The 24,787-nt window shown below is 37.4% G+C and overlaps 1 protein-coding gene across 1 annotated transcript in view; it reads right to left on the bottom strand.

Annotated features, from left to right (window-relative positions):
* Positions 1-24,787, bottom strand: part of GK5 (glycerol kinase 5) — an 80,968-nt gene continuing 56,181 nt past the window's right edge. Inside the window, exons 12-16 of the mRNA XM_025881205.2 lie at positions 16,752-16,846; positions 11,282-11,385; positions 9,782-9,841; positions 9,038-9,171; positions 1-5,519 (exon numbers count right to left, since the gene is read on the bottom strand). Coding sequence (XP_025736990.1) covers positions 5,371-5,519; positions 9,038-9,171; positions 9,782-9,841; positions 11,282-11,385; positions 16,752-16,846 — 542 coding nt within the window. The 3' untranslated portion in view covers positions 1-5,370. The remainder of the gene's footprint in view (positions 5,520-9,037; positions 9,172-9,781; positions 9,842-11,281; positions 11,386-16,751; positions 16,847-24,787) is intronic.

Genomic DNA, 24,787 nt, shown 5'->3' with positions numbered 1-24,787 from the left:
TTTGCCAATGCATATGAACTAGAAAATATATTAACTGTCTTGCACGAATAGGAAAATTTCAAATTATTTTTCCACAAAATCATTCTGAAACACAAGTCAGCTTATTTTAAAAAGAGATTACAAACATTATGATAGCTATGGACAAAATACGTATTTGTACACCCTACTTAACATTCTAGGTAAAAGTATCTTTGAAACTTTTTTGCTGTTATACAGTATTAGTACTATACTACATAATAAGTACAGAGGGAATGTGAGAACTCTTCTGCTCAGTACATTATAAAATCACATTCAAGTGCTGTATACACTTTGCCTAGAAGGATTTAGAAATGCTACTTGATGAATTCTTAAGTCATCGTACTGATTTTAAAAGTTTTTTAAAAAGATATTCATGTAAAGATATGGCTCATTTAGCAAACACCCCAATTAGCAAATGGACATGAACAGACATTTCACTGAAGAGGATAAACAGATGGCAAAAAAAACACATGGAAAGATGTTAAACATCATTATTATTTAGGGAAATGCAAATTAAACCACAATGAGAAAACTTCACACCTATCACACTAGCTAAATAAAAAATTGTGATATCAAATGCTGGTGAGGATATGGAGAAACTAGATCACTCATACACTGCTGGTTGTAATATAAAATGGTACAGCTACTCTGGAACAGTTTCAAAGTTTCTTGTGACGATATGGCTCATTTAAATTGAAACCTTGCATCATTTATTTTCTAAATAGTATAGATATCTATACAGACAGCCATTTTATTTTAATAAACCACATTTATAATAAAGGGGGGAAAGGTAGTAGAAATAGCATACAGAAAATTTCAGAAGTATCTGATTCTTCAGGTTCCTGTCTCTAACATTCCCACTCCCAAGATCATTCCTGCATTACCCTAAGGGCAAGGGTCCCATGGGAATATGGTGACAATATAGCCAGTGACTTAGAACCAGTGCTGGTACCAAAATATCTATGGCTATGAGGCTCCAAAACTTAAAAACAAACAAGGATCACCTACTTGACTTCCTTGGGGTTACCATTTTGACTGGTTTGAACCAGATGACCTGGCATTGGGTATGCAAGAAGATGATTCTGGGGTCAGGTAGGTCCAGAGTATATTTTAATTCTAACTGAGAAACATGATCTAGATTTCCCAAAGGAATTCAGAGTCCTTTGGGGTAGATTCAAGCCTTCTAGGCTATGTCTGGATGACTCCAGAATCACTTCAAGTTGAAGAACTCCAGGGTCCTCTCTTCGGAGAATTATAAAATTCTTGCCAAACTCCTGGGTTAGATTATTTTTCAATGAAGACTGGTCCCCAGTATAAGTCCTCTGCAGAAGGGGATGTTTCTGAAGTTACTTCCCTCTAACATCAGAGGGTTTGGCATTCTTAAGATTCAATCTGTGAGCTGTCTGCAGTCAAATACACAAAACTGGTGAATGGAAAGCCTTCAACTGTACCTTAGAAAGTTGATATAGTTATGTGTATTTATAGATGTGTATCTCTATACAAACACATATGGAAATACATAAACATATGAAGAATTTAAAAATAAACAGTAGGAGGATTCTAGCTCTCATAAGCTGACCACTGAACAACATGTGGGTTAGGAGTGCCGACCCCCTGCACAAAGATCTGTATATGATTTTTGACTCCCCAAAAACTTAACTACTAATAGCCTATTGTTGACCAGAATCTTTACTGATAATACAATTAACACATAGTCTGTATGTTATAGGCATTATACACTGTATTCTTACAGTAAAGTAAGCTAGAGAAAAGGAAATGTTATTAAGAAAATCATAAGGAAAATACATTCACAGTATGGTACATATATTTATGGAAAAAATCTGCATATAAGTGGACCTGCACAGTTCATACCCATGTTGTTCAAGGGTCAACTGTTGTCCTTCTTAATCCAACAAAATATATTTTACTTGCAACAAATATAAGCTGCTCCTTACCAACAAATGTATATAAATCAGGGATAAAATACATATGCAAAAAAAGTTGCGCTTATAAAGTAAAAATTCACCATATCAATAGGAAGGCACACAGTTAAGTTCTGTGGAAGCAGACATGGTTTCTGCTTTTTTTTCTTAGATTGTATTTATATGAGAGAGAGAGAGAGAGAGAGAGAGAGCATGAGAGGGGGGGAGGGTCAGAGGGAGAAGCAGACTCCCCACTGAGCAGGGAGCCCGATGCAGACTTGAACCTGGGACTCGAGGATCATGACCTAAGCCGAAGGCAGTCGCTTCACCAACTGAGCCACCGACGCACCCGACATGGTTTCTGCTTTTGCGGAACTTCCAGTTTGATGGGAATCTTACACAGAGGCAGATAAAAGAGAGTGATCATCTCTTTTGTTCAGAGATGAAAAGGAAGCAAAAAGGCAGATAAAATCAAGATGCTCTGCAGACTACATTAATCCTATACTGAAGTCATAAACCCACTCATTAAGACCACAGAGGATGCAGGAATGGGGACAGGGGTGAGTGAGTAAAAACAGCAGAAGGCAATTACAACATAAGATTTTTCTTTTTTTGCCTCATTAACCAGTAAAGTAGAAACCCTATTTATTTTAAGATACAACCACCTCTTTTTGCTAACTACCATTTCCTAAGGTAAAATGAGGCAGAGAGAAAAGGAGCATGATAGATACACTACATTTGCTGAGTCTTCAATTTTCTTCTAAGATTGTATAGTAGTGGTTCTCAACTGGGGGTGATACTGCCTCCTGGGGTCCATTTGGCAGTGCTAGGAAACATTTTTAACCACAACAACTAGGGGGATGCTACTGGTAGCTAGCAGGTAAAGAGCTGCCAAATACCCTATAATGCACAGTACAACAACCCAAGACAAAGAATTACCTGTCCCAAATGTCAATAATGCTGAGATTGAGAAACCGTATTATGGTGGGATACAAAACAATTAAAAATCAGTAAGTCTAGGTATGAAAGCACTTAGTACCACTTTAAGAAGGATTGTACAGAAACATTCTCCTACTTAAAAAGATAGCTACAGACCTCCTAAAAATATCTGATTGATCCATAATGGGAAAATAAAACATGCTGAGAAATGTTAGCACAAATTTTTTTAAACTGCAAATATTTTAAACTGCAAATATGCAAATATTAGCATATAAATGAAAATAAACTTGGAGGATGGAAACGATAAATTTTTTTGCTCAACTGATTTTGAATGTCAACTGTTTCTACAACCACAAAAGCAAATGTGGTCACGTTTCTGACTTAGGTCAAATATGGCAAAAGATCTACTAAATTGTGTCACTAAAAAACAGCCAGATGTAGTAAAAATAAAAGATTAATTCTAGACTAACAGAAGAAAAAATTAGCCACTGATTTTTGAGGAGATGCTCAATTCCGATGAGACATGTTCACAATTACTTTTTCACATTATCTAAAAGGTATTTATCCTTTATTTTGTGGTTGATGATGAGAGAGAATATGAAAAAGAAATGAGCTAACAAATTCTTAAGTATTAATAATATTACAATTCAGTATATCCTAACACAAAGAGACAGTTCTTTACTATGAAATTATACCCACTGAGAAGCAGAATCTGTAAGAAACAGTAAAACAATGGAGCAGCTTGCGTGTGATCTGATTTTGATAAAACGGCCTATAATTGGTCACTAAGCTTTGTAAAAGGGCCATAAGAAAAATGAAAAGAATAAAAAGAAGAATATTATCTACATAATGGAATCTGACTTTTTACAGTAAACAAAATACCTCCACTTCACAAAAATATTTCCAAATCTTAATTAATGGAGTTAATGATACTATATATTGGCTATTATGATTCTATCAAAAACTTTAATACTTCAAGAAGACAAAGTTCACTGAAATGCAATTTGTAGAAATGCAGTGTGACACCTAGTTCTATCATATCTGTCACTGAAATGGACATATATGATGGCAACAACAAAATTCCCTGTAACAGTCACTTTTGAAGTTACATTAGCACTTAACAACTAGCTCTGTAACAGTAGGCCTTTATATAAAAAAGCCCAACTAAGAGGGAAATAAATTCATTATTGCTACAAATTGAAATGGAACCTAGCCCAAGTGGAGGAGGGAGGGGCAAATAACATAAGAACAAGCTGGAGGGTAGTCTACTGCCATAGGACAGTTTTACATGGGGCCTGAAGCTACTCACAACTCTTGATTCTTTTACATTTGTTTCTATCAAGAAAGTCTGAGAATGTGGAACTGTCCCTGCTCCTCTCTGTGGAGCTCTGGCCCAGTAACTGTAGGGCAATCATTTGCATGAATACACTCCCATTACCTCTGTCAGCTACCCACTGCTCCTATCTCACAGAAATGAATAGATTGAACGGAAGTAAAAGATACCTGGATAAGTGAAATACCCCAATGAAGACAATTCTTATGTCACCAATGAATTAGGGCACTTTCTTCAAATTAAGCTCTGTCAATTAGGCACTTAATAAAAGCAAAAGATATTTATGCAAGCACTTCAACAACAAAGATAAAGAACAGGAAGAGCAAAGCAAGATTTGTATCCACTACCCGCATTTTGTAAAAAATGGGATGTTACACTCTAGCCAGAAGTTTTTGAAAGAAATCCTTTTCTTTCAAATATTTGAGAAAGAAAATATTTTCTTTTTCCTTATGAATCATTACCCTCTGTAGTTTCATTCACTAAAGTTATTTTTTCAATACAAAAAGAATGCTCAGATTTTAGTGAAAACAAGGAAAAACTAAGGCAGTGTCTTTAAGCCCAATAAAGGAAAGAAATGACTAACAATAAGCCTATGTGAGCCTATATCGAGCTCATATTTGGATATAGTATTGAACAATTATGGCTTTAAATATAAAATATTAATGTTGCAAAATTCCACATTTCCTCAGTGAGTCTTTCTTTCTAGCTATGTGAACTTCATATAGCCCATTTAATTTTAAAGAATTAAAGGAACACTTGTTAATTTTGGAACAAAACATGAATGATGCTTGACCCAGAACTATTAACTCAGATAGTAAACAATTACGTTCGTATGTATCGCTGACCGAGTATAAAAAGGAGGAAGACCCACAGCTGTCAAAATATGGCTGGAAATGGCGAACGTCCTTTGGAATTTGCTACAAAACAGAAGATACAAAGTTTTGAGGTACTGTTGCCTTACAATCTTACCAAGGTTTAGATTTTAAAATGAGGGATTTTTTGTTTTGTTTCGTATTCAAAAAAGCAATGTTTTTTCTCTCAGGTTGCAGAGCTCATCTGAAATCTTCTCATTGTCGTATTGGTTATTATCCCTGAGCTGTGTCTCATCTGCGTGTCGTATCAACTAGCCGTATATGGTTTCAGTCGTTCCAGTTAGAGCTACATCTTGTTATACCAATTCATGGAGCGTTTCACTGCTTTGACCCAGTTTTCCATACTCATTTCATATTCTTGCCATTTCTTTTGTGGCTTGAAAACCACTTCACTTTGCCTCAGTTTCTTTAGTTCCTCCTTGTCAGTCCAAAACCCTATAGATAGAAAAAAATTACTCTCAAATTTTAAGGCAGAGAAGGAGTCCATAAAGTTTATCCACAAACCTACGCAAACAGGTGCACAGGTAAACAACTGTTTTAAAACACAATTTGAAATATTTTAGTGCTTTTGAATTTTGTTAGATTGACTATCCATGGGAATAAATACACCAGGATTTTAAAATCATTTGGTTTCTATCAGCTTTATTTCTGTGTGGCAGGACACCAAACCATTTCTAGACCAACCTCTCCCTATCATCATTCAATTTCGTGACTTTCTATGAAGAAAAGAAAACGAGTAAGAAGTTGTGTATTTTCGTTTTACATAACTAAAAAGAAAACAAAGATAAATTAGGATTTTTGTCATATATCTTGAGGTAAGAGGCAACTCCCTGGGATATGCATAAATTCAAAAGTGGGACTGCATATAATTAGTTTCTATTTCAAACTATTGTATCTCACACAAGTTATTTAAATCCCACTTCATGATTATATTGTTCTTCACAAAGAGGATCATGTGATTTATAATAAAAAGCAGCAAGAAAACACATTTATAACTATGACCATAAGTAGTCTGAAATGGCCGAGGTGTCTTATTAATTAACCTGGTATAGTTCACTTACTCTGAAGTACTAACACAGTTGACAAGTCTTCTTGAAGGATATTTTCTCTTACCAATAAAGCAGACACAAAATTCCTTCCTCTCAAATTTTCTATCAGACCACTTTCTTTCTAACTAAGTCAGCATTTTAGACTCATCTATATTCAAAGATATTAATTTATAGATGTTATTAAGACTAAAAATAGTTTTTATTAGTATACTAAAGTTAGACAAGTCTAGTCATGAAAATAAGCATGTTCTTAGAATCCTTATTTCCAGAATTATTTACTCGTTAAGACATACATTTTTTTTTTAAGATTTTATTTATTTATTTGACAGAGAGAGACACAGTGAGAGAAGGAACACAAGCAAGGGGAGTGGGAGAGGGAGAAACAGGCTTCCCGCGGAGCAGGGAGCCTCATGTGGGGCTTGATCCCAGGACCCTGGGACCATGACCTGAGCCGAAGGCAGACATTTAATGACTGAGTCACCCAGGCGCCCCAACATACATTTTTTTTTTTTTTGAAGATTGATTGATTGATTTAGAGTGTGAGCTGGGGGAAGGGCAGAGGGAGAAGGAGAGGGAGAATCTTAAGCACTCTGCACTGAGCACAGAGCCCAACACAGGACTCAATCTCACAACCCTGAAATCATGACCTGAACTGAAATCATTAAGAATCAGATGCTTAACCGACTGAGCCATCCAGGCACTCCAGGACATACATATTTTTTCAAGTAATTTTATTAAGTATGTATCAGATAGACTCATTTCCTGGGTGAATTTTGAAAATACAGAGGATGTGCATAGCCTTCAAGTCTCAGATTCCTTAAAGAGAAGCAAGTCAACCAGAAATCTCAGCTTTTCTGAGACGGTAAAACTGCTCCCTGTAGTTAGTGAAGTCTCTGTATTAGAAAGGTTTGAAATTAAGTATAGATATGATGAAATAGCTAAAGCTCAAGCCACTGTGTTATGTTTAAGAATAATCTGTCATATGGGGGCGCCTGGGTGGCTCAGTCGCTTAAGCCATCTCCCTTTGGCTCAGGTCATGATCTCAGGGTCCTGGGATCAAGCATCAGCCTCCCTGATCAGCGGGGAGCCTGCTTCTCCTTCTCCCTCTGCTGCTCCCCCTGCTTGTGCTCTCTTGCTCTCTCTGTCAAATAAATAAATAAAATCTTAAAAAAAAAATAATCTGTACGTGTTTGTTATTTAAAGTATTTAAAATGTTCAAGAGAATCTGACATATTTAGTCTTATAAGCTGAAAAGGCACAGAAAAATTTGATCTACTTTATAAACAATATCAGAATGTTTATGAGCATTTGATTTACTGCAAATATAAGCTTAATTTATTCATTTTGCAAGAGTTGTTTAAGTACCTGAGAAGATTTTCTTTGTTACACTTCTAAGCTTGCTCAGTTAGGCATATGAAATTACTAAAAAGAAAGTCAATTGTATTAAATGTGTATTAGTTGAAATATACAAAGGAATTTAACTAAATTTGTAAATGGAAATGATTATTTAAGGGAAAGTTATTTTCTTCAACTTGAATTAATCACACATTAGTCAAAGAACAAATGAAAGTGATTGTTTCAATTTTATTCAAAGTTAACAGATTTTTAGTAGAATAAAGTTTAAGTTGAACTTAACAAGATTTCAAACTTTTTGGATTTGTAACTTTAAAATGCTACATATTAGCCTAAAACTTTTAACTGCAAAATATCCTGTTTTGTACATTCTTCCCTTCCATACAGGAATGTATTAAATAATCCCAATGCCCCACATCAGCATCCTACTTCCTAGGGAACCCTCTAACTGGCCTCCTGGAGTCCATTCTTCACCCTCCCAACTAATCCTCTCACTAATTGCCAAAGTGGTCTGTTCAAATATAGATCTATCCATGTCCCTCCCCTGCCTAAAATTCTTCAGTGGCTCTCCAGTGCCTTCACGATTAAGTTCAAACCCCTCTGTATGAGGAGTCTACCACAACTGGACCTCTGTTCCTCTCCAGCCGTTCCTCTTGCTCTTCCCCTATCAGCACTTACTGTAATGGGCTGGGACATTTGCACAAGCTGCTTTCTTTATTGGACCACTCACCTCTTAGGACTCCTTACCGCCTCTCCTGGCTGTCTGCTAACTCCTTCAAAACTGAGCCTCCTCTGGGAAGCCTGCACCACTTGCTTAAAGCTATGGCTGTTCGCTGGGTTTATCACACAGGTATAATAATTGGTTGACTTGTCTGGCTGTAACTAGAGACTCCCATAGCAGGGACTATGTCTTTTTTTTTTTAATTATTATGTTATGTTAATCACCACACATTACATCATTAGTTTTTGATGTAGTGTTCCATGATTCCTTGTTTGCATGTAACACCCAGTGCTCCATTCAGTACTTGCCCTCTTTAATACCCATCACCAGGCTAACCCATTCCCCCAGCTCCCTCCCTTTAGAACCCTCAGTTTGTTTCTCAGAGTCCACAGTCTCTCATGGTTCGTCTGGGACTATGTCTTTTAAACTCTTTATTCCCAGCAGCGACGGTCATGTAGCAGGTACTCAACAAATTTTCAATATGTAAAAGAATGGAGTGGTTTCTAATGCCAAAGAAAAGCCTATCTACTCAGGAAGTTTACCCAGAGACTTTCCCTTTGCTGAAGACAGAGCAGTTGAAAATTAGTTTACCTTGCCTCATAATTCTGACTGAAGGAGTGAAGTGAGGAGGGTGGCGGTGGGAGGGGGAAGACCCATCCACAGAAGAGGTCAAATGAGTATTTTGTGAGTTATGTGCATATGTGTATGGAGCTTAATGGACACCAAGGTTTTCCAGACCCGCTCTATAATTCTGTGAATTGGGAAGAGAAATGCTATTGGCAAGAAATGGCTTTCAAGACAGTTCTCGCTTTTATAAAATCCACACATACCAACAGCAAGGCCAGCTAGAAAAGCTGCACCAAGGCAGGACATGTCTAAGTTGATGGGTCTCTCTATATTCACATTAATCAGGTCTGAAGTCATCTGCATAACAAAATTGTTCTTACAAACTCCTCCATCTGCCCTGTAGGGAGCAAGATATTTGAGATAAATTATTCCAACAGAAGCATAAAAACATTATTAATTTTTTTTAAAAGGGCCACATATATTTTTTTAGATTCTTGGTTTTATTTTTTTAAGTTCAACTTTTTAATTCCAAAATTATATCACTTCCCATTGACCTGAAGATAAAGTTACTCACTAGGTAATCTTCAAACCCTTTTCCTTATCCCTGACATCAATCTTCCCACCCGCCCTGCTTGTCCTAAGACTAGTTCAAAACAGGCCAAGTAAACTAAGCCAACATAAAAATTCATTTGGACATACCAGCAAAGAAAATTTGATGCTTCCATGCCAAAAGGACAGCCACAGATCCAAAAAAGAGATTTTAAAGATGTTTATAATATACAAACGTATAATAGGATCCTCCTAAATTCTATATTGTGTTATATTCTCCATATCCAAAATTAGCTTTCCTTTTCTTTCCAAATTCCTAGGACCAAGAATTTTGTTGCAAAGAAACTAGGCATAATGTATTTTTTAAATCCTGAATAATCATAATGATGAAAATACTAATAGCGGTTACCACTCACTTCCAATTTCTAATTAAATCTATTGAAAACAAAGTTACATACCGGACTTTTGTCACAGGGATATGGATCTCTTTCTGCATCAACTCATATAACTGTTTGTTTCTAGTAAAAAAGTCAAGATAACTATTTAGAGAAAATTCTCTATTTTTTCCAGTCTAGAAAAATAAAAACTATGGTTTTATTTATATGGTATATAAAATATACAAAAGAGAACATTAAACCAATATATTCAAATATATTATGCTAACTGGAAGTCAATAATAAATGCTCAAACAAGCAAGAGGTTTCGGGCCTTGTACTTTTCACTTGATAAAAGGAAGCATATTTTTCGTTTAGAAATAAATTTAATCTAATATTCTTCCTACAAATAAAAATTTAAAGCAAGCATTCATTTAATAGAAAGCTATTAAGATGATATAACATGAATAACATCTAATAGAATTCATCAAATATAAAAATAATCATTTTGTAATCACATTTTTATTTTAAATGTTCCAAATGTTCCATATTCATGATAGCCACATTCTTAATTTTAATAAACTACAACTGTGCCATAATAAAAAGACCACAGGGAAATATACAAAAAGAGTAATTCTGGTGATTCAATCTTTGAGTATAATGGGAGCATTATTAATTAGAATAATTAGAATTCTCCTTTATCAGTAAGGAAACAAAAACCTTTGAAAGTCTCCTTTATCAGTAAGGATACAAAAATCTCTGAAAGTCCAAATTTTAAATCTTTTATGCCTAAGAAATTAGATACAGTCAACCCTTGAATAACACAGGGTGTACGGATACTAACCCACCACAAAATCAAAAATCCGTGTGTAAATTTTGACTCCCCCCAAACTTAACTACTAATAGCTTACCGTTGGCAGGAAGTCTTACTGATAACAGTCAATTAACACATATTTTGTATGTTATATGTATTTTATACTTTATTCTTACAATAAAGTAAGCTAGAGAATGAAAATGTTATTAAGAAAATCACAAGGAAGAGAAAATACATTTATTTACAGTACTGTACTGTATCTACTGAAAAAAATTCACATGTAAGTGGACTTGCACAGTTCAAACCCATGGTGTTCAAGGGCTAACTGTATTTTTAAAAATCATCTATTTTCAGATATCAAATGTAAATGGTACCGGTACTATTACATATAAAAAAGAGATGCTGGGGCGCCTGGGTGGCTCAGTCAGTTAAGTGTCTGCCTTCAGCTCAGGCCATGATCCCAGAGTACTGGGATCGAGTCCCACATCAGGCTCCTTGCTCGGTGGGAAGCCTGCTTCTCCCTCTGCCTGCCACTTTCCCTGCTCGTGCATGCTCTCTCTCTCTGATAAATAAATAAAATCTTAAAAAAAAAAAAAAGAGATGCTAAGGAAATTAGCAATAAAAGCAGATTATGTCATAAACAGTATGAATTTAAAGGTATAAACACTCAGTTAAAATTAATAAATTTCATAATTTAGTTTAGCAGAAATTAATAGAAGGAAATGGCAATACTGTATGGGGAAGGGAGAGTTTAGGGCAGGTTTTGGTACCTGAAAGCTATTGACTCCAATATTGCTCGTACGAGATGGTATTTATTGGTGGAAGCCTTCAAACCCATAAAAGAGGCACATGCACAGGGGTCATTTAATGGAGCCTAAAGAAAGAGAAAGGAAAAATTTTTATTATTGTTCTGAATTATATGCATAGACTTGAAGGCATATTATGCAAAAAAGACATTGCCATGGTAGAAAAAAAGAATGCTAGGGGCGCCTGGGTGGCTCAGTCGTTAAGCGTCTGCCTTCGGCTCAGGTCATGATCCCAGGGTCCTGGGATCGAGCCCGGTGTCGGGCTCACTGCTCAGCGGGGAGCCTGCTTCTCTCTCTCCCACTCCCCCTGCTTGTGTTCGTTCTCTCACTGTGTCTCTCTCTGTCAAATAAATAAGTAAAATCTTAAAAAAAAAAAATGTCAACTGTTAGGGTAACTCTTTAATAGGACTTAAGCAAGGTTGAGTCATAAGTATTGGACTTAGCTATACCTTCTGTCTGAACTTACACGAAGAGAAGAGTAATAAATTATTATTTTTTTTTACAGAGTAACAAACTATTAAATGTCTAGCTTTACAAGAAGGAATGAAAAGCAATCCTAGTATTTCCCCTTTTCTCCATCTGTAAAGTTTTTGTTTTTTTTAATTTTTTTAAAGATTTTATTTATTTTTTTGACAGAGAGACACAGCGAGAGAGGGAACACAAGCAGGGGGAGTGGGAGAGGGAGAAGCAGGTTTCCCGCGGAGCAGGGAGCCCGATGCGGGGCTCGATCCCAGGACCCTGGGATCATGACCTGAGCTGAAGGCAGACGCTCAACGACTGAGCCACCCAGGCGCCTCAGGTGGTTGGCTTTTTGAAGTACACGCTTTTGATATTCCTCTCTCCCTGTCTTCCTTCTCATCCTCTCCCCAGGGAACAATGTCCCATATTAACAATGTGGTAAATATCCTTCTACACCTTTGTCCATGTTCATTTAATTTTATGAAATATACACATGCATGAATATTCATACCTACCATTATATAATACCTATAAATAAAAGAAGGCATGTCCTTCTTTTACAAAAAAAGATCATATTATTTTTTAATAATACGATACGTCTGCCAAGGCAGACGCTTAACGACTGAGCCACCTAGGCGCCCCCATCTGTAAAGTTTTTAAACCAGAATTGTTTTCGTAGAGTGTTTTTTTTAAAATATCCATTAGTCATAAGATAAAAAACTGTAAGGCAGAATATGTTTTTCAGTGTCATAACTTACACCTAATCTGTTGTCAGACATTCAAACTCTTCTGTTTCTTGGCTTAATAGTCTTATTGCCTAATAGGAAAAATGATCCAGCCTAACTTCTGTCTTTAAAAGAGCCAAAGTCTTGAGTTGGAATTATGTATATGTTGGATGAAGTTTGTATTCATCTTTGCATCCCCAGAATTCTGGGACACAAAGATGAAGAGCAAAGACCCCTGCCAGAGCTCATAATCTCACAAGGAAAAAGACAGAAGAATGGTTTCAATGTATGATATGAGGTCGCAACAGAGGGAAGTACTAGTGCTATCAGGAAATGATGGGCCCGAGGAAAAGCGCCTTCCAGCTTCAGGGCCTTGAGACATCATCTCATTACCTGGAAAACTTTCTACCACCCCTTTTCCTAGTTAATTCTACTCCCCTTCCAAATCTTGGCTCAGATTCCTCTGAGAAAACTTCGGATCCCAGAGACAAGACCAAGCCACCATCAGTGCTTTTATGGAACCCTAGAGCTTCACATTATATATTTATAATCACGTATATTTGTGTGAACATTTGCTAAAAGTCTATCTTCCCTGTGGAAACTCATTCCTATGTGTCTCCAGGGCCTTGCACTGCATCTGGCCCCCACGGGGGATCCTCACACATTTGTTTAATCAATGAACAAATAATACTCTTCCTCATTACTTAACTGAAGAAATTCCATATTACATCTTATCTTTACTGTAGTTGTGACTGTCCTCCTATTATGAGTTTATCCTGATTATTTTTCAAATATATTAACATGTTTTGGTGATTCACTCAGTGAAACCTTATTTATACAGTCACACTGGCCTGTATCAGGTGGTATAATACTATAAAACAAAGATCAGATTCAGCCTGTTCATTTAGTCCCTAGTTGTGTGCTATGTATTTTCTGCATAAAAATATTTTCTTCTAATATACCACATAAAATCCTGGTATGACTGGCCTGAAATCACTTTTGTAAACATAACTATGCACATAATTTACAATTAATTAGTAATAGGCCAATTTGAGAGGTAATAAATTCCATAGAAACCCACAAATTTCTTTTTGGTTACAATGCCCCCATATTAGTCCAAGTGAGTCTGTCTTTGGGATGATATGGCAGGAAAAACACTGGCAAGGTCCTTTGGGCCTGGTCACACCTTGCCAGGGCAGACAGTCTCCGGCCATACTTCCAATCTGTCACTGCCAATCCCACTGAGTAAGCCTCCCAGACCATCAACCAACCAGGAACAGCAGGACTCAGTCAAGTTTTGTTTGGAGGCCTAAGCTAACCTAAGCTAACCTATGACCAAGGCATAGACTGCTTGCCCCCACAGGCCCTTGTCACCCCTGGGATCTTAGCCTAATCTGCTGGGGATTTGCAGGATGGTTAATTTCTCTTGCCCCTTGTCAACCATGAACCTAAACACAAACTCCTCTGGCATCTATTTTGTATTCCCACTGTCATATTTTATGCCATACCATGAACCAGTACAGGAGAGTGGTTAAGAACCTGGACTCTGGAATCAGAACACCTGGGCCCTGAAACCAGCTCTGCCGCTCACTACCTGTGTGAGACCAGCCAAGTGATTTAAGAGCTCTAAATCAGTTTCTTCATCTTTGGAATGGGATGGTAAGAGGATCTTCTGCCTTACTGAGTTACTGAGGATTAAATGAGATAATGCATGACATTTAGAACAGTGCCTGACACAGAGCAAGAATTCACTACAATTTTATATTACTATTAATTCTTACCAAAACCCTTCCCACTACTGACTCTCTTCATAACCCTTTCTATGCCTTCGGAGTTCTTCCTTCTACTGTAAATAAATTCTCCTAAACCGTAACCAGTTCCGAGAAGTTCTAAAAACTTAAAACTTAAAATCTGTCCAACGCTCGCTTGAGAGGACCAGGCACTCCAGTCAGATTCTCAGATCTCTCAGAAAAGATGATCTCAGAAAAAGACCCTCAACAGGGGGAACTGAAGCTAAAAGGCACAAAGTTGAAGAATGTTGTGTGTATTTCCAAATTATGGAAAAGCAGAAAGTATGAGGAAAATAATGACAATGAAGCAGAGGTTATGAGGAAGAAAGAATACAGAGCAGTGCTGGTAATGAGAAAAGCAGACCCACAGAGAAGAAACCACAAAGAACATTGAGAACTGCAAAGTCAGTTGCCTGACTTCTTTCCAATACCGGTGAACCACCAGCTCCTCTCAGGGTAGGATAAGCAAGCCTAAGAGGCTTAGGTTCCAGGCAAACCTAAGAACCCTCACCCTTGGAGGACTGACACTTGGTCAGAGTTCTGTCCATCCTATCATTGCCACCATCACGGTCACTTTCAAGTTAAGCAGACAGCCACTGATTCCTGCCTCTGATGCCTGTCATGGATATTCTCCATTAGTAGCTCCCCCCACAAACCACAAGCCCTGCCGCAGCGAAGCCACAATGACTGCACCAAATGATGCCATCCCGGGTTATGGCCCCCATGCTCTAGCCCACCCCTTGCTAGTTGTCCTAGATTTCCCACTTTCTTCAAAGTGCCCCCAACACCCCTGTCTCAGCAGACTCCCTGGAGAAATGGAGGCTATTGGGATCTTTTAATATCTTGCCCCCTGTTATCTATGGCCATAACAATATTCTAAAATTAAAGGCAGAATCTCAGATACTTGACCCTTCCTCCCCTCCATTTCCCCTATCCCTCATTTTCTTTAGTTGTTGACACAGGCCGCTTATCAGTGATCTCCCTCCTATTTTTCAAACAGCTTAGTATCAACACAGTATTGTCTGAACTCACTTTCGGTTTCCACTGAGGCATTTCAGTGCTACATTGGGAACTACTTGGTATGCAGCCCTCCCCCACCCCTCTCAAACCCCACATACTGCCAGGCTGCAGTCATGGCAGGACGGGGACATTTTTTATTAACATGAAATTAAAAACCACAGCTGTGAGAGTTTTGCCTAATCTTCTGGGCTTTAGCAATACTTTTTCTCATATATTTGATATTATTTTTACAAGCATATGGACTGAGGCAGAAGTTAAAAACAGAGCTGCCAAGATAAAGTCACTATTAAGTCCCTGAGCATATTTTTCTAAAAAGGGAAGAATACACAGTAGCCTAATTAAGTCCTACCTTGGCTGATGACAACTATTCATCTCAAGCTTCCTCCTGAAACCTCAATCCAACAAATATTCTTCATCCCCTGTCCTAGGATAGATACTATTCAGTCCTCATATTACCCTAAAGAGGACACACTGCAATTTCTATTATGTAGTTTATAAACTTTTAGTCCTTTAGGGTAATGTATATAGAAGGAAATTATTACAGATATTAAAATAATGCCTATTAAAAGCCTAGATTGGAAATATATTTTTAGAGATTTGAAACACCCTGATCTAATCCTTTTTCATCAGTTTCTACGTTATATTATCCAAACTTTCAAATTTGGGGCTTTTTTAACTGATTGCCTGAATATGGGATGGACTAGAAGTAAAAGAAATTTTTATTTTTTGAAAGGAAACATATTTAGAGGTGGATTAAAAGAATAGTATAAGCCTTCCAAAAAAAGGAATTTGTTCATAATAATATACCTGAAAAGTTTTTTAAAGGTCTTTATAACAATATGCTAAAATCAAAGGCAATATCACGGATTTTTCAATTAAATACTAAGTTAAATATTACAAAGCCAAGTCTCTTACCGGGTTCACTTTTGATTAGGCAAAGTAACCAATACTCCACCACAACAGTTAACCAAAAGAAATTTTGATTTTTTTTATAAAAGTTAATGAAACTTAATAAATAACTGCAAAATATACGTGTGTGTGTGTGTGTGTGTGTGTGTGTAATCTTAACATTATTTTTCTAATTCTCAATGGGACACTTCCTCTAAGTAAAAAATGCCAATATACGGATATATCTTTCCCCACTGGGAAATGGCTTTTGGTTATGATAAAGTAATGCTAAGTCTTATGTAAAAGTTCTATACCAAACTTGCCAACTTCTCATTTCCACATGGGTGGAGCTCTAGGCTGAATGTGCTGTGCTTTCTCATGCAATCTGTGCTAAGTCACAGCTCCTCAGCCCTGGAACATACCTTTACCTTCATACTGCTCAGTTGCCAAATTTTCAGGTAAGGGAGTAGCAGGTACATAATTTTGAGTGTGGGTATGAGGAGAAAAATTTCTGTAGTTGTCACGGACTGAAAAAATAAATATATAAAATACCTGCAATCCACTAAAAGATGGAACAAAACAGACTCCTTCAGAATCTTCTAAACTTTTGGCCATTTTTTCAGTCTCAGCAGCATCTGTGAAAAGATCTGTGAAAAACAAATAATTTAAAAAAAACCCTAAAACAAAACAGAGGGGCTGGGGAGAGACAAACAGAATTATGTTATATGACTAGTGTTTACCTACACCCACATTTATTACAAGTACAGTGTGAAAGGGTCAACACAATGGCCAATCTACTCTAGTACTATCTGGGCTCCCACACTGCACAGGTTTAGGGGCCTGTGGAAGGTCTTAGATGAGTTCTGTATGCAGCACACCTTACTTTTTCCTTTAAAGATATTTGAGCTGTTTACAGAGACCTGGGTGGCTTAGTCGGTTGAGCGTCTGACTTGATTTCAGCTCAGGTCATGATCTCAGGGTCATGGGATCAAGCCCTGCATCGGGCTCCACGCTCAGTAGGGATCTGCTTAAAATTCTCTCTCCCTCTCCCTCTGCAACCCGCCACCCCTGCCCCCACATACATGCTTTCTATCTCTGTCTCTCTCTCAAATAGTTAAATCTTTAAAAATAAATAAAGATATTTGGGCTATTTAAAAATCAATTGTGTGCTTTTGGCATTAAAATAAATCATTCTCCTGAAGATAACACCAATCCTAGTTTTCGGTTTCTTTAAAGAATTTATTTATTTATTTGACACAGAGAGAGCTAGAGAGACAAAGAGACAGAGAGCAAGCACAAGCAGAGGGGAATGGCAGGCGGGGGAGAAGCAGGCTCCCCACTGAGCAGGGAGCCCGATGTGGGGCTCGATCCCAAGACCCTGGGATCATGACCTGAGCCGAAGGCAGCCATTTAACCAACTGAGCCACCTGGGCGCCCCGACACCAATCCTAGTTTTGTGACGAAAAGATCCTCTCTACTGAATCAACTGAAAAACTACTCCATCTAATGAGTTCCATAAGGGGCCACCAATAAGTAGATATACTAAAAGCCAATCTTTAAGAAACAAACAAAAAATCAAGATCTAATTAATTTAGTATACTATTTTTACAGGAGTATATAACATACATATAGAAAACTGCACAAATCCCAAGTGTATAACAGGGATGAATTTTCACAGCGTGCATATACCCGGGAAACCAACACCCAGATCAAGATACAAACTTCTTTTGTTCAACATAATGCTTGTGAAATTCATTCATGTTGTTACAAGTAGTTGCACTTCATTCTTAGCTCTGTATAATATTCTACTGTGCGACTACACACAATTCATTAAACTGTTCTATAGCTGATATGCATTTGGTTAGTTTCCAGTTTCTGGCTAATATAAATAGGCCACTTTAAACACTCACAGACATTCTTTTTGGTGAACATATGTATATGTTTCTGACTGATATATACCAAGGGATGAAGCTGCCAGTCCTAAGGTCTAAGTACATATAGTACTAGCTTTAGAAGATACTGCCAAACTATTTTCCAAAGTGGTTATACCAAATTAAGGGTCCTGACAACAGTATGAAAATTCCAGTTATGCCATATTCTTGCCAATAATTGATACTGTCTATGTTTTTCATTTTAGCTATTTTGGTGGTATTGCATGGCAGTTTGATTTTGTTTTCTCTATTAACTAATGAAGTGGCAATCCTTTTCACTGACCACTTGGATATCCTTGTTTGTGAAGTGAGTCCTGAATAAGCATGTAGGGCAGACAGATCGGATGATAAGGCTCAAGAATCAGTCATAATACAAACTGATGGCTTTGTAGAGCCTCAAGGAAGTTGGTTTAATTTAATTGTATGTTTTGTTATTCTTACAATGAAAAATTGATTAAAGATGAGAAGTTTAAGGAACACCTATGTTAAAACTCAACTTAATAAGGATTGTTCAATAACAACTACAAATTTTATTCAAAATGAATTCTCAGATCCATTAGTCACATCCGTTTGATCAAAAGGTTCATATAGCACATCAAAATATCTCTAGTACTTCAAAAACTAATATTAAAAAAATAACATTGGTTTTCAGGGCACCTGGGTGGCTCAGTTGGTTAAGCCTCTGACTCTTGGTTTCAGCTCAGGTCATGATCTCAGGGTTGTGCGATGGAGCCCCACATCAGGCTCTGGGCTCTGTGTTCAGTGCAGAGTCTGCTTGAGATTCTCTCACTCTCCTTCTGCCCTTCCTCCCACTCACATGCTCTTTCTCTCTCTCAAATAAATACTTTTTTAAAAAAATTAAAGAATAAAAATAATAATGCTGGTTTTCAAATTTGTGTTTTAAAAAATCATTTCCAAATGCCTATATTTTTAAAACAAAATTTGGAAAACATACAAGATGGCTGGTTTGAGGAAAGTTTTTGGCAACAGGCAAAGAAATGGGGGGAAAAAAGGAATTTAGTTTATTTACATTCCTCACTGGTTGTTCCATACTTGCTTAAAAAATTTCTCTAAATAATCTTCCACTTTTAAACTGTTCTCAAATGAGCTTATTGATGGGAAATCTTTGAGAGTAAGCAGGTTTCACTTTGTCTCTCCCACTGAAACAGCTAAGGATCTTGGATGGAATGTGTGGAAAAGCTATCTGAGGACTCAGAAGAATAAGGCTGGTCAGGGAACTCTAAGTAACACCAAACCAGTGGTGAGTTTCCTGTTTTTATTTATTTTCTCTGATATTTCCTGGCCTAGACTCAGGGAGAGCCTAAAACCTGACACCTAGGTCTGGGTGCAAATTTGAAGAGTTTCTACAGAAGAACCCTCTTTCTGGTCTGAGGAATAGGACTCAGGGGTCTCTACAGGACAGAAGGTGAGGAGATACTCTGGATTTTGCTTCTTCAATTTTTTTTTCATTCTACCTGAATTAGAAGGAGAAAAGGCATTGAAGAGAAAGAGAGAGAGAGAAAGAAAAGAGAACTTCATGGATTTGTGAGACAATAATGGCCTAACATTTCTGTGATTTGAATCCCAGAAGGAAAAGACAAAGAATGCAGTCCAGAAAAACTATGTGAAGAAAAAAAAATGACTGTAAACAGCCCATAGTGGATGAAAGATATAAATCTGTAGGTTCAAGAAGTTCAGAACATCCCAACTGGATAAACACAAAGAAATTGATACCCAGGAATATCATCATAAAACTAAAAATTAAAACCTGAAAGTAAAGAAAAAATCTTCAAAGCAGCCAGATTATATATTAGGGAACAAACATTCAAATGACTGGAGGTTTCTCATCAAAACTATGAAGGTCTAAAGGCAGTGGAACATCTTTTTAAGTACTAAAAGAAAAGAAATGTCATCCTAGAATTCTATTTTATTTATTTATTTTTATTTGTTTATTTATTTATTTATTTGAAAGGAGAGAGAGCACAAGAGAGCATCAGAGGGGGGAGGGCCAGAGGGAGAGGGAGAAGCCTACTCCCGCTGAGCAGGGAGTCTGACTTGGGGCTTGATCCCAGAACCTGAGATCATGACCTGAGCTGAAGGCAGACACTTAACCGACTGAGCCACCCAGGCACCCCATGTGTGTATGTTTATATGACACATATAACATCATGTTTATATGAGCCAGTAATCCCACTCTTAGGTATTTATCCTAGAAAAATGAAATCTGGGGTGCCTGGGTGGCTCAGTCAGTTAGGTGTCTGCCTTCAGCTCAGGTCATGGTCCCGGAGTCCAGGGATCAAGCCCTGCATCGGCTCCCAGCTCAGCGGGGAGCCTGCTTCTTCTCTCTCTCTCTCAAATAAATAAATAAATAAATCTTAAAAAAAAATGAAAAAGAAAAATGAAATCTGATGTTCATGCAAAAACCTGTACATGAATGTTCATATAGTGGCTTTGTTTGTAATCACTCACAACTGTAAACAACAGCCCACATGTCCTTCAGTTGGATAATGAATGAACAGACTGTGATATATCCATCACATAGAAAATTGCTGAGTAATACAATGGAATGAACTATTGATACATACAAAAACATGGATGAATCTCAAAGGCATTATGTTGAGTAAAAGAAACCTTCTCAACTGGTTGTAGGATTCCATTTATATAATACTGTGGATTCCAATATCCATTTATATGATTCCATTTATATGAGAGCCATTTATTTTTTTATTTTTTTTTAAAGATTTTATTTATTTATTTGAGAGAGAGAGAATGAAAGATAGAGAGCACGAGAGGGAAGAGGGTCAGAGGGAGAAGCAGACTCCCTGCTGAGTAGGGAGCCCGATGTGGGACTCGATCCCGGGACTCCAGGATCATGACCAGAGCCGAAGGCAGTCACTTAACCAACTGAGCCACCCAGGCGCCCTATATGAGAGCCATTTAAATGATACTGTGCAAAAGGTCAAAAGCTTCATCATTCATAAGACTTTTATTTCAGCCCCCAACTTCTGCAAATCATCCAACTAGATCATTCGCTGATGTAAAAGATGCAAAGAGGAAAGAAGCCATGAGGAAACAGTATCAGACATTTCTGGCAGAAATGCAAAATGGCACGATTCCTACAGAGAGGAATTTGGCAATGTCCAACAAAATTACAATGTATTTATCCTTCGAATTAGCAATCTCACTTCTGGAAATTTATTGTTAAGACATACCTCCAACAATATGAAAATCCATATGCATGAAGTTATTCACTGCAGCCCTATTTGTATTTGCAAAATATTGGAAATTACTTAAGTGCCCCAATACAGGAAACTGGCTAGCTAAACTGTGTACATAGACATAGTGGAGTACTGGGCAGCTGTGAAAAGAAGGAAGATCTCTGTGAACTGATGGGAAGTAATTCCCAGGATATACTTTTAAGTGAAAATGGCAAAGTACAAAAGAGCATACATAGCTTATTTTTTACGTAAGAAATTAGGGAACATAAGAAAACATGCATGTTTCCTAAATGTTTTTGCAAAAAGAAATACAAAGGATAAACCAAAAACTAATGAAGTGATTACAAGATGTAGGGAGACAGGATGAAGGGACAGGTGAGAGAGTCAACTTCTCTGAGTGTATCTTTTTTGACTTTGGGAATCAAATTAAAATTCCACATTAAAAATAAGTCGATAAGGTTTTTAAAAAGGATGCAGAGGAGAGCAACTAAAACTGAATGATAACAGAAAACAAACGAAACCAATTCTATTTCAAATTAATAAAATCATTGAAGGGAGAAAAAGAACTAATCGAAGTAACTTTTGAATAGTGTACTTTGACCAAACACCCTTGATATAAAGGAAAAAACCTGCAAACGATCTTGAGCAAATGTTGTTTGTTGTAGTGGGACAGGACTATAATTTTGAAGCTCTTTTGTGCATATTTTAAGATGGAGTAAATGAGTACACCCCGATGTTTATAGCAGCAATGTCCACAACAGCCAAACTGTGGAAAGAGCCAAGATGTCCATCGACAGATGAATGGATAAAGAAGAGGTGGTATATATACACAATGGAATATTATGCAGCCATCAAAAGGAATGAGATCTTGCCATTTTCAATGACGTGGATGGAACTGGAGGGTGAAATAAGTCAATCAAAGAAAGACACGTATCATATGACCTCACTGATATGAGGAATTCTTAATCTCAGGAAACAAACTGAGGGTTGCTGGAGTGGTTGGGGGGGTGGGAGGGATGGGGTGGCTGGGTGATGGACATTGGGGAGGGTATGTGCTATGGTGAGCGCTGTGAATTGTACAAGACTGTTGAATCACAGATCTGTACCTCTGAAACAAATAATGCAATATATGTTAAGAAAAAAAAAGAAGAAGATAGCAGGAGGGGAAGAATGAAGGGGGGAAATCGGAGGGGGAGACGAACCATGAGAGATGACGGATTCTGAAAAACAAACTGAGGGTTCTAGAGGGGAGGGGGGTGGGGGGATGGGTTAGCCTGGTGATGGGTATTAAAGAGGGCACGTTCCGCGTGGAGCACTGGGTGTTATGCACAAACAATGAATCATGGAACACTACATCAAAAACTAATGATGTAATGTATGGTGATTAACATAACAATAAAAAATTTAAAGAAAAAAAAAGATTGAGTAAATGAATATATAATATTAACATTGTCAGGAGCCAGGGTTCTCGATGTGGAAATAGGGATGTAAAAATATGGAACAGAAAAAGCCAAGCACAGATGCTTAGGAGCTAAACTGCAACTGGAGGTAGAATATAATTTCCAAAAATTTTAATACATCCTGGAGCACCTGGGTGGCTCAGTCAGTTAATGTTGGCTCTTAATTTCGGCTCAGGTCATGATCTCAGGGTTGTGAGACTGAGACCTGTGAAGGGCTCTGAGCTCAATGTGGTGTCTGCTTGTTCCTCTCCCTCTGTTCCTCCTCACCCCTCTCAAATAAATAAATCAAATCTTAAAAAAACTTTTTAACACATATACATGCACACTTCTAGCTCTGCTGAAATCTGCTGCTAATCACTGCTTTTATTTTTATTTATTTATTTTTAATCTTATTATTATTTTTTAAAGTAGGCTCCACATCCAATGTGGGGCTTGAACTCATGATCCTGAGAACAAGAGTCACCCACTCTACCAACTGAGCCAGCCAGACACCGTGTCAATCATTATTTTAAAATACCATTTCCCATTCATAGGAATTAGGGCTCATTGGGAAAGTAGCTAAGTCTAGGGCAGGAGTAAGAAAGACACAAGATGAACTTAAAACATCTTGTGCCAGGGGTTCCTGGGGGGCTCAGCGGGTTAAGTGTCTGCCTTTTGCTTGGGTCATGATCCTGGGGTCCTGGGATCAAGTCCCACATCGGGTTCCCTGCTCAGCAGGGAGCCTGCTTCTCCCTCTACCTTTGCCCCTCCCTACTCATGTTCTTTCTCTCTCAAATAAATAAATAATCTTAAAAAAAAAGAAATCTTGTGCCATAAACTAAGAAAGTGCTAAAAAAAAAATAGATATGGACATGTAAAAAGACACAGAAGACAGTTTGAGGAGATTTGCACTGGTTAAATCTGGGACAAACTGAACATGAAAATAAGTAATAACTATAAAAATTATAGCCTGTTGAATGAAATAAGAAACCATGAGTTCATAGTGATAATAAGTAAAAGGGGTGAAGGGAAAGCTCCTCATTACACAATAGAATGCTAACTAATTAACACGGAAGGGATAATGGAGTTAGCAAACACCATTTTGTAACCATTGAGTGAAGACTGATCAAGGAGGAATTATCAATGAATGCTAAATTTAGGGGATAGAAGTTTGAGGAGAAATGGGACATCTAGCTAATTTCAAAGTAGCTCCCACATATTATTTATTACAAAAGGAAAAAGAGTAATTGTACAGTGGAGAAACTGGAAAACATCTTACGCATGTGAACAAAATTTACCAGATCTAAAACAGGACCAATGGACACCTTCCATCTCCAGGTATATATTCTGAGAAGGACAGTTATCATTTATGTATGGCTTCAGCCAAAACTACATTAACACAGACCTAGTCATGAGAACCCAAACTGAAGGATATTTTAGAAAATAACTGGCCTATGTCCTTCAAAAATATCAATGGCATGAAAAACAAAGCTGAGGAAGTGGCTCCAGATTAAAGGAAATGATACAATAAGCAATGACAGACTGGATCTTGTATTGGGGAAGAACTGCCATGAAGGACATTATTGGGACATCTGACAAAATTGGAATATAGACTATAAATCTGGTAAAAGTATTATAACCAATGTTAACTTTTCTCAAGTTAATAACCATACTTTAGATAAGTAAGAGAATATTCTTGTTCTTAGGAAATACACTGTGAAATACTACAGGGAAAGGAACATGATGCATGCAATCTGTTTTTAAAGAGCTCAGAAAATTATATAGGGGCGCCTGGGTCAGGTCATGATCCCAGGATCCTGGGATCGAGTCCCGCATTGGGCTCCCTGCTCCACAGGAAGCCTGCTTCTCCCTCTCCCACTCCCCCTGCTTGTGTTTCATCTCTCACTGTCTCTCTCTCTGTCAAAAAATAAATAAATAATCTTGAAAGAAAGGAAGAGAAAGAAAGAAAGAAAGAAAGAAAGAAAGAAAGAAAGAAAGAA

Source organism: Callorhinus ursinus, unplaced genomic scaffold (genome assembly GCF_003265705.2).
Source record: "Callorhinus ursinus isolate GAN/ISIS: 27379988/994484 unplaced genomic scaffold, GSC_fseal_2.0 scaffold1, whole genome shotgun sequence".
NCBI lineage: Eukaryota > Metazoa > Chordata > Mammalia > Carnivora > Otariidae > Callorhinus > Callorhinus ursinus.
The sequence above is the reverse complement of the archived record's forward strand: the minus strand, read 5'-3'. Positions and strand labels throughout refer to the sequence as shown.